The following is an 11885-nucleotide window of genomic DNA, read 5'->3' on the forward strand; positions in this document are numbered from 1 at the left end:
AAGGGTCTTGTATCACTCTTTAGACGCCAGATTATTATTCACGTTTTCCAAGGATATAATACTGTCGGCAGCTTGTGCAACGTATTCAAGTTATGACCGAATTCGATTAATCTAGTCTAACCAAGTTACGATCACAGTTGCATTGCGAATAATGCAAGTAACATATATTGTTACAATTACAACTGATTATCTTCAACAGATTGACCTGGTAAACATCATGATGGCATACAAGGCCACCTTTAAGAAGTCACTGGAAGATGTCGTGCAGAGCGAGTGCAGCGGAGACTACCGGAAGCTGCTGTCCGCCATTTTGAAATCTCAATCTTGACTCAGCGCCTTGTGAAATATTACGGATGTAAAAACTCTCCATCTGTAAAGATACTAAATGAAATATGACACCCATGTAAGCTCCGGAGGACCACATGTGCCCACTTTACGTACATCACTGAAGCTGTCATTTTTATATGATTACTGACTAATATCAGAGAATATATCGTGTGATGTTCCGATTCATAAGGGGAAACGTAGCCTAGTCTTCTCTGCGACGCAGCCACGGAGTCATCTAACTAATGGGTTTTCCATTAACAGCTAATGTTGAATCAAATAAAACAGCATCATGTTCCGAGAAACATCGATTTTGTGTAAAAATATCTCGAAGAAATACAAAACGTATACGCTAAAGTGAGAATTATGTTGAAATCTTTGGCTGCAATATGAAGTCACATTAGTATCATAGGCTTTTTCTCTCGTTTGATTGTTTACATGTTCGCGGAATTGTATTTGAATTACATGTATATTTTATACAAGATTGAAACAATACCTTGATAAACAAATATTCAACTACATGGAGCTCAGGTAATATTTTAGTGGATTAGCAACTCGTGTGGAGGCGATGAGAGTTAATCCAAATGTTTACCACATCAACTCCAAACGTGGGATTCACACTAGAGTACAGGGAGATTGTTGTTCGTTTCACGGTTATAATACATGATTTATTCATCTTAGATGATTACGGGTTGACTGTAACGCTTTGCAAACAATCATAAATGCTTTTGCTAAATGCTGATGTGACACTCAAACAAAAGTATGTTACATTGTTATTATTTATCAATACAGGGTAATGTTATCTGTTTATGGTTAGAGCACCCGGTTCTACTATTTGTATCTATGCTGGTATTACACCGATGCTCGCATAGGCCACGTACACATTATGTATCAATGCAGGTTAATTCCTGTTCGTTTCAGGGTCAGGGTACACATGTTAGAACCTAAGGTGTATCATACTATAACGCATGACAAATAACTATCTAACTGCTGGTAATACGCTCATGCAAATGTATGCTATGTTTTCTTGATCTCTTGATGTTGTTTGATAAACGCGGTTTGAGTCCACTTTTTTAATAACCCTCGGTTTACCAGCCTCGACTATACAGTGCATAACGGATAACTGGTTAAATGCTTAATTGACAACTGTATAAAACTACTCTTGATATATTTAATATTATATCACATTTGTTGTAGACGTAGGGTTCATATTTATCACCCTAAGTCTTAACGCTTGCATTACACCCGGACAAACTAGTTGATCGCTGTAATGGACATATATAATAACAAGTACCCTCCGGTAAAACGTTCCATTTATTAATATCTACGCGAGATTTGCGTCTTATTACCGACAACCACGCGGCTGTCGACAATCCCGTTTTGGAGGAAGCATACTGGAAGTGAAGTCCTCAGTTTCACTCGTTTACGTGATGATCACACAATAATCTGGCGGCATTCGTGACGTTTATGTTCGATATCATTTTATACGTCATTTCTATGTACAATGAAATATGCCTCTCTCAAATATTTGACGTCATAGTCAACGAACTATATGCAGAAAGATCGGTTGTTATTTAGTTTACATCATGCAATACCATGATAGTTTATAACGCCATATTTGTTTAAGTTATTATATAGATATAAAACGTCAACACCCAGAGTTGTAGCTGACTCAACATTATTGATAAATGCTTCTGAGCTTATAGCTCAGAAGCGGTAAAAGATAACGGTAAAAGCCGAGGTGACCGGAATGCACCGATAGCTTCAAGTACCACATGACATACTAATAATATCACGATTCGTCGTCAGCCACCTGCTGTGTGTCCAGCGGATGAACAATTGGTTTTTAGGTTAATACTAGAATTCCTCCACAAATTGACATTTTATAGACAAGAGAGGCATCATTTATTGATTTATTGAGTTATAAAAGGAAACCAAATCAAGATAATCTTATTTTCACAAAAGTGTTACTATCGAGTCTTTGTATTCTATCGGTGTTCCACGAGCATAAATGCAACTAATGTACAAAGACATGTGACGTTAAGTTATAGTGGTCTACTGAATTTCGTGAGCTATGGTAAATATCTTTTGTAAGTGTAAATTGTTTACTCGAAAATGTTTACATGTTTGATTTTACACAATTACGCATTCATTTACCGTATTAAAATAAATATTTTTTAACAATGGAATGTATGTATTGTTTATAGTGATGATTGTAAATAATATGCATGGAACTAAAAACATATCCGTCCAGATCAATGTTGATAAATTATGAACTGAAATACAATCAAATATGAAAATATGCATGCAAAGTACGACTTTAATGTAAGTACCAGTTTCAACAACTGCATGTTTTGGACTTGTAACAACACTAAGGCTGTACGTATGTCTAAAAAGATGTTTTAAGACCTCTTCAGTATGCATTCGTGAACATGTTATTATGAGCAAGTCTTTCGTGCAAGCTGATTTCTTTTTCCCACTAACAATAAGTCGAGAAACGTACGACAAAATGTTGACCGAGGTTTGACCTCTTATAGTCATTGCCCAAGATTGTCATAACTTACACGTGCATTCAGCTGTTAATTTCCTTTCAATAACAATTTCGTGTTGTCTTATAAAAAAATGCTGCATAAAGCTGCAAAAGTTTACAACGGTTGCTTTTGTGCACTACACCAGTTGACGAACATGTGACTAACATAGTTAAAAAATATTGCATTTGTATTGAGTGTTTCATGAATAACAAAATCAACATTTATCATTATCTCCAATACATTTCTCCTTTTGAGAGTGTAGGTGTCCCTTTGTGTGTAAACAACCGTAAATACGAAGAAGGCCTCGCGATTTTGTCACTTGTGCCTAAGCCATTTGATTTGTCGCAATAAATATATTTAAATCAAAAACTGTAAATAACAATAATCTCCCTGAATGAGAGGTTTCCTGACAAATGGGGTTGTGTTTATTTAACTGCAATGTGCAAGAGTGACAAAAGTCACGATTGTTTTGTGGTAGCATTGTGCGTCGTGAAAAATATTCAAGACAACACGTCGGTCTGTTGCAAAGTATTATTACTTGTTCTTCTGTTTGCCATAACTTTGTTTACATGTTCTTGAATGATCTGTTATATGTTTTCCTGGTTCATGGATTCGTCGACCATGTTGGATATGGATATTTTATACTTCAACAAATGAAAACAAAATTCAGATTGTTTTCAAACGTATAACAGTAAATTGTATTTTTATCTGTCAATATTATCATGCATAAGGTACACTACTTTGTCATTAGCATTGACATATTTGTTTACAATAAAGTTGGTTACATGTTCCTTGAATGATCTTTTTGATGTTTTCCTAGTTTACGAATTCGCTGAATATTTTTGATAGAAATATTTAGTACTTTAAATTTGATAAAAATAACCATAGATTGTTTCAAACGTGTAACTGTATATTGGAGTTTTTCTTGCATGTATTTTTATCATCATACATGAGGTACACTTATTCAGTTTGCGGTAATATACAAGATGTCATTACATGTACTAGTGCCACTTTTGATTGGCTAATCAAGCAATGGTTTTTGCGTTTTTGTCTCCATAAATCGAAAAAATAGGCCACGCCCGTTAACAAACAACTGTGTCCTGTTTGGCGGGGCGTAATAGCGCCGAACGATGCCACTAATTTGGTACTGTTGTCAACAGTGTGTGTGTGTGTGTGTGAGTGAGTGAGTGAGTGAGTGAGTGAGTGAGTGAGTGAGTGAGTGTGTGTGTGTGTGTGTGTGTGTGTGTGTGTGTGTGTGTGTTAATCATTGAATAAGCAGTCTGTAAAGTTATGATTGCTGGCGTATTTATTTATAAGAATTGACTGAAATATGTTTTTTGCATTTACGGAGGTTTAAACGTAGAAACCCATGTGCTACGCGGATTTACGCAGCATGAATACCAGTTTTTTACGTAAATACTTTTACGCTAAAAGGTTTTGAACACAGTTCTTAATAAAGGTGCCAGTGTTTCCATGTATGTGATAATGAACTAAATATTATTGCTTATTCCAGTGTCAGTTTTGTCATGTATGCGGTATTATATTAGTTTAATAGGTATTGTTGCATATACCAGTGCTACTTGTACCATGTATGTGATAATTTTCAAGATCCATTTGTCCAGACCAGTGACAAAATTATCGTATAAACGGTATTATCCTATTTGCACAGGTCAGTTTCAGTATTACGTCCCTGAAGACATTCTAAGTGGCATTAAGACGTTGAAAATAACTGCGGTTGAAATATATATATCAGCTTGTTTACTGCTGGATTAAAGGCAAACATATAAAGCCTCTTCAATATGTATCACTCACGTTTATGGTCTCTTCATGCATATTCATTACTATACCGGATGTTACGTCATTCGTAACTTCCGGCACAGAAACCCATTTGAACTATGTAAAGTGACTGTAATAAGACAGGTCCAAAATGCATTATCCGATTATCGCATGTTTTACAGACGAATATTGTTTAAATGACAAAGGTTCATGATGTCTTGCTCGTTGTAAACACACTTGTGCAGGGTTAGTCAAAGAATTGCATGCTGGTGGAATTCTTTTAAGTTTGAATATAGGTGAGGTGAAATGGAGTTTGCCGTCACGTTCAAGATTATTGCACTTATATAGCGATGTGCATGCACGTGTGTGTCTGTGTGTGTGGCTGCTTGTACTAGTCCTGACTGATGCTGATTTATAGTGCTAGCTCACTGGGACACCATGCCGCAGTTTAACATGAATACCCCACTCAGACACAGTATACTGACTCCGAGCCGACCAGTCCTTGTTTTAGTCCCTTAATGCCGAGCGCCAGACAGGGTAACATTTTTAAACGTCTTTTGGTATGACGCGAACCTCGAACCTTCCGCTCTCCGGGCGGACGCTCTACCACTAGACCACGGAGGCGGTCGAAGTTTGAGTATAACCTACATTGAAGGAAATCATATGTTTATTTGTTCCCCTTGTAAGATTGTATATACACGGATGTAGATGTCAGCCGCAAAGGTGATGCCAGTATTACTGCATTGTTATTATTATTATTGTTGTTGTTGTTGATGTAGCGTGTCGTGTTTTATTCATACCATCTGTCAGCATTTCGAAATAAATTATATCTGATATTTATGTGTTCTTCCACGATAACATCATCAGTCAGGATAGTTGGATGGAATATATAGTCAAGATGATATGTAGCGGCCATAAAGGTTCCGAGTCCCGTGATGGGATTCGAACCACGGACCTTCTGACCAGAGGTCGGACGCCTTGTCCACATGAACAAAGAGGTTAACCCCGTCAGCAAGCTGACAAGGTAAGGATGTCATCTGTGGGATGACTCCACGTCCTGCTACAGATATACCTTGGTATAATTTGTATTTCTCGGTTCATTGAACCATTAAGCAGGTTTTGTGATCAATTGATATATTCTTTATATTATCAAATGTGATATGCTAGAACAAACACAATAATCCAACCTGCAAGAACATATGTCAAGTAATAACCAAAACACCATTCTTAATCAACATATCCTCGTGTTCACATTTTACCGTAAAATTCCACAAGGGCATAAAATTCAGCAATAAGATTTGTATAATTTAATTTAACTTTAATGTTATGTAGACATTTTCCATCGATAATTGATCCTATGCCCAATCTCATTAAAATCAGGTCAAGGTTCTCGCTGCCGCTAAACAAAGATCTAAGGACATCCTTTTACGGGTCACGCCAGAACGACCTTTCGCGAACTTTGACCGACTACTGAAATGACTAACAAGAAGTCGACATCAGCCAATTAGAAGGCAGCTTTCTCGAGCTTCACGTATCAACCTGGCGACTTCCATTACAGACTACGCTTGAAAAATATGTTTACACATTTCTTGATTGAGATTTTGAAACCTGAATGAACGAACATTATGGAATGTCTAATATATGGTTGAGATTGTATGGCAGTGCTTCCCACGTACTGTGCAACGCCTCCTCCGTTCAAATGTTTATCCCGCGGAAGCGAGAGATTGACGAAATTTTTAACGGAATCAGTCGTAGGGTTCGTAACTGTCGTTCGGAATACCCCGTGTTAACGTCTTCGAGGTTGCATGATCAGAAAACACATTCCGACTGTCACTTTCACGATCTGGTAAGCGACGCTTTGATTGGTCGGATGAAAGGTTGCTCTGACGTGACCCGTAATGGGATGTCCTCAGATCTTTGTTTAGCGATAGCGGGAACTAAGATCTGATTTTAATGAGATTGTCCTTTGCCTTGATTTGACACTGACGAATAGACAGTGAGAAAAATATTAGTTTTTGCATTTTTGAAAACAAATCTATGAACGTTGCATTAGCATACTACTGGAAAAAAAAACTGTACATGTTGCTGTTGCTGTCATGAGAAGGTATGCTTAACTTTGAAGATGAAAAAGGATGTTATAGAACACTTGATGTCAGACACACTAACTGCCTCCTCGAACGCCACCCCTTACGATATTTAACTATGTCATTCAAAAGCAAACTGCACAGTTTGCCCATGCAGCATGCATCCATCAAAACCTGTATAAACATACGTCAGGCATTGCGGTCCGTGGGACACTCAACAGGTAACAGTTGTACGTGTTTGTTATTGCATTGTCCTATCCCGTACTATGCCCAGATTGACGTCGGCTCAACGCAGTGATGCTATTGACCGTCTAGAGGCAGGGATGTCCTTGGGTGATGTCGCAAGGCATATGGACGTGTCCAGGTTGACCATCAAGAACTTCTGGGCACGACTAAGATCAACCGGAAGCCTGCAGGATAGACAAGGAATAGCGACACCTGCTCAAGACCATTACGTCCATGTACAACATTGACGGATAGGTTCAGGACAGCAACAGAGACAGCACAGCAGAATCTACTTAATGCACCTTAATGTGCCGTCCCTTAATGTACATGGTAGCATTTTTCAACAAAACCATGCGCGACCGCACCTCGCCCATGGTTGCCAAGACTTTTTTCCGTGCACGTCAGAATTCTTCGGTGGCCTGCAGGGTTTACCATACCTTTCACCAAGCGGACATTTTTAGAATGATTTGGATCATCGTGTCCGTCAAAGAACGCCGCCTCCTCAAACGTTGCGCGCAGCATCTTCTTCTCGCGCTGCAGGGAGAAAGAAGCAGCATTCCCTAATAAATTCTCCAGAGATTCAATTCATCAATGCCAGTCCGTTAAGCAAATGGGGGCCACTCACGTTATTGAACTTGTTTGCCAATTGTGTACTTTTCGTTGTGTGTATGTTTTGTTTCAGGACGACATGACCTGTTTCATTTGCGTCACTGTACTCAATGCATTTTTTAAAAGTTTCAATTTCTTGTTTTCCTCGCTTTTCAAACTTTTAACAGTATTTGTCAATCAATATAAACAGATATTCTGAGCTTGGCACTCATCCATCATCACATTCCTTGCAGCACGAAAAATCCGCCAAAGTGACATTTAAGAACAGTTATATCCACACTTACAAATGTCGAAGTCTGCAAGCATTCAAGGTGTTATAACAGCACAAGAAGTAAGCAGAACTTTCGGAAAGTCAGACCTTTTCTTCAGCCACATTATAAGAAAAATCGATGATAATTGAAGGTGATATGCATGTTTTTTGAGATTCTGAAGGCAAACTATCACGTTCACGTGTTCCAAAAGTCTGGTCGTAATGTGTGTGATAGGAGTTGGAAATGTCAGTACGTTTCAAGGATGTGAGGCTAGGATGAAAGCAGCAGATGTAACAGGTGATGAAGAGATGCTGCACGGTTACGTGCTGTTGACAATGATTGAGTGGCATCAGACGCAAACGTATCACACGTTTTCCTTATCATCTTCAGTGGGCCAGTGGGTATAGGGCCACTGGGGACATCCTTTGAATTAACAGCTAGCTTTGAGCTATATTGATTTGCAGGAATTAGTGAGTGAGTTGGGTTTACGGCAGCTTTTGACAGTATTACAGTTATATCACGGCGTGTCAGCTTAATGTGGGAGGCGAGCCCGAAGCGATGCAGGTCTCAATCGTTTACCACTTCGGTGAAACCAACGAGCACGGGTATGGTGCTGACAAACCTAGAAACATAATCGGGGCGAACCGGGATTCGAACCCACAATCATAGGTTTCTGGCATGCCCAAGGGACGCAACTCTGCACAGCGAATCGCGACGCCTTAAACGACAAGGCCACCCATGCCCCCTTATTTGCAGGAAAGGCATTTGCTATGTCGGTGATATTGTCAAAGTATAAAACTAAATAAGACCCATGAAGGCCGGGGTAGAATTGATCTCCAGCAACCCATGCTTGTCGTAAGAGGCGACAAACGCAATCGAGTGGTCAGGCTCGCTCGCTGACTTGGTTGATGCATATCATTTGTTTTCTTAATTGCGTAGATCGATGCTCAATGATGTCAATCACTGGATATTGTCTGGTCCAGATTCGATAAATTACAGACCGCTGAGTATTGCTGACGACAGCGTTAAACAACCTATCAAAAACATACAAACAAATCTTTGTAAATATAAAACGTCTATACAAGACATAAAACATGGCGTGACAGCAGACGAGTTATACAAAACAAAGTTCTCCAGAAACAATTGGACATTTTATTTTACAAGACATATCGCCGTCCTTAGCCAGACACTGCTGTCTCACACTGTCAAACGACTGAAGCAGAAATACGTCAATGCCAATGCATCTATCCAACCATCTTGAATTGAGAAACACTATAGCTAAGTGTATTCATAATTAATCTGATGTTCTTAGGGTTAATTACTGTTGTTTTACATCAACAATGCCACAAACTTCTTTTTATAATTCTTGTATAACAATCTAATCCTCACCACAACTTGTATGTTGTAACCAGCGAAGTTCAATAAGAAAGTAACAAAATAAATGCCATCGTTTGTGGAAATGTTGGTACATACGAGGGCTGGCTGAAAAGTTCTAAGCCTAAGTGGGATATCTCAATCGGATTGAAACAAACTTTTGCCACCAACAAGTACAATCATTTAATGAATCATAGACATAAGAACTGCAACTAGAGTGATATTATTGTCTTTGTACCAGACCATATTGTGAACATACGCATTGAAATCACCAGAAATGGACAAAACTGGCTATAGGGCAGTCATCAAGTACCTGCAACTGAAAGGGCTAACTCCAACACAGATACATGCTGACATGGTCTCCACTTTAGGGGATGATGACCCTTCCTTTTCCACTGTAAAGAAGTGGGCTGCGGAATTCAAGCGTGGCAGAGAGAGCCTTGACGATAACCCGCGTCCAGGAAGGCCTTCAACAGCAACCATTCCGGAAAACATTACCCGGGTCCGGGTGCATGACATGGTGATGGCTGATCGACGATTGATCACTCGACATATTGCCAGTGTAGTGGGCATCTCTCATGAGAGGGTTGAGCACATTATCACCAACGAGTTGGGAATGACAAAAGTTTCTGCAAGATGGGTGCCAAAGCTCTTGACAGGGATCAGAAACGTGTCAGATTCCTCACGTCCCGTGACAATTTATGTCGTTTTGAAGCAGATCCCAATGATTTTTTTGGCCCGATCTGTAACCATGGACGAGACCTGGATTCATCGCTTTCAACCAGAAACCAAAATTCAGTCTAAACAATGGCAGCATCCGGAATCAATATTCCAGCTATATGACGGCGGTCTGTAAATAATCCAGTGATTGACATCATGAGCATCTATCCATGCAATTGGGATACTATGACATGTACCAACCAAGTCAGCGAGCCTGACCACCCGATCCCGTTAGTCGCCTCTTACGACAAGCAATGTCTCCTTTTACGGCAAGCATGGGTTGCTGAAGACCTATTCATCCCCGGATCTTCACGGGTCGCCTGTTATGTAGTTAGTGTTAAACAAAGATATACTTGGCCTGGTCTTGCAAAGTCTGATGAACTGATGAATCGTTTTAGGTTTATTCTGATTTAAAACATGGCGCCGTCGTTAATATTGTCTTCAAGATTAAAGAATTTCGTTATTGAAGAATGTCTTTTTATCTATATTCCAACAAACGTCACATTTGTTTGTTTGGAAATCATTCGCTTGAAGGTCAAATTTCACGAGATATTTACAGTAAGCATTCTGATACGATGTTCGGCGACGATTGGTCTTCAGCCTGTGACACCGGACGCTGTACTGTAATTGGGCCTCTGACAAGAATTGTCTTTGTTGTGAAATGAGGCAAATCTAAAATGTCTCCTCAAAAAGTCTTTTGGCTCTTCAGAACATTTCCAACCTGACAATGTAGTTCTGACTGCTTGTTGGAGTTGTGGAACTATTCCTATTTGCTTCCAGCCGTGCCACTGTTTGAGGACAGTCATTCTAATATACGTTTTTGTAATGTAGTAACACTTTATATGGGCCAATTGGTCAGCGACCTTGCCCCCGTATGTCGCATGGAGGACACGAGATGATCAACCGCCAGTCGTTGTTATCTGACTGAACAGAATATGACTACTTCTTAGACACTGACGTTTAAATGAACCGGAAATAACATGGTTACGCGAATGCCATGGTAAATTCATAACGTCAACGCCAGGGAATAACCAGTCTCGATTATCAAAATAGTGATAAAATATAGATGAATGGATAACAGAAAATCATTGATGACCAAAGGTGAGTAAGGAGGTCTGACATCTTCATATAAAGGTCATGACATGGGATAGCATCGCGCATCATGTTGACAAGCTCCGAAGGGATTTCCTTTCTTGGGTTCAAACGGGTTCCCGGTGTTTGAAGTGCATCTTCTCAGTCGGGGCACAATGACACACCATCAGGCAGCCCACACATTGTAAACCACCCGTCCCTCTCAGTCGGGGCACAATGACACACCATCAGACAGACCACACATTGTAATCCATCCCATCCTCTCAGTCGGGGCACAATGACACACCATCAGGCAGGCCACACATTGTAAACCATCCCACCCTCTCAGTCGGGGCACAATGACACACCATCAGGCAGGCCACACATTGTAAACCATCCCACCCTCTCAGTCGGGGCACAATGACACACCATCAAGCAGGCCACACATTGTAAGCCATCCGACCCTCTCAGTCGGGGCACAATGACACACCATCAGGCAGGCCACACATTGTAAACCACCCGACCTTCTCAGTCGGGGCACAATGACACACCATCAGGCAGGCCACACATTGTAAACCACCCGACCCTCTCAGTCGGGGCACAATGACACACCATCAGGCAGGCCACACATTGTAAACCACCCGACCTTCTCAGTCGGGGCACAATGACACACTATCAGGCAGCCCACACATTGTAAATCACCCGACCTTCTCAGTCGGGGAATAATGACACACCGTCAGACAGGCCACACATTGTAAACCACCCGACCCTCTCAGTCGGGGCACAATGACACACCATCAGGCAGCCCACACATTGTAAACCACCCGACCCTCTCAGTCGGGGCACAATGACACACCATCAGGCAGGCCACACATTGTAAACCACCCGACCCTCTCAGTCGGGGCACAATGACACACCAT

The 11885-nt window shown here is 40.4% G+C and overlaps 1 protein-coding gene across 3 annotated transcripts in view; it reads left to right on the forward strand.

Annotated features, from left to right (window-relative positions):
- Positions 1-5064, forward strand: part of LOC124141953 — a 150657-nt gene extending 145593 nt beyond the window's left edge. For 2 of the 3 annotated variants that reach the window (XM_046510149.2, XM_046510150.2), the window contains one exon: positions 200-5063. In XM_046510149.2, coding sequence (XP_046366105.2) covers positions 200-328 — 129 coding nt within the window. In that variant the 3' untranslated portion in view covers positions 329-5063. Of the gene's footprint in view, positions 1-199 lie in introns of all 3 variants that reach the window. The other variant, XM_046510148.2, reaches the window with a different exon arrangement.
- The last annotated feature ends 6821 nt before the right edge of the window (positions 5065-11885 follow it).

This window comes from Haliotis rufescens, unplaced genomic scaffold (assembly GCF_023055435.1).
Source record: "Haliotis rufescens isolate VD_foot unplaced genomic scaffold, xgHalRufe1.0.p SCAF_3, whole genome shotgun sequence".
Taxonomy (NCBI): Eukaryota; Metazoa; Mollusca; class Gastropoda; order Lepetellida; family Haliotidae; genus Haliotis; species Haliotis rufescens.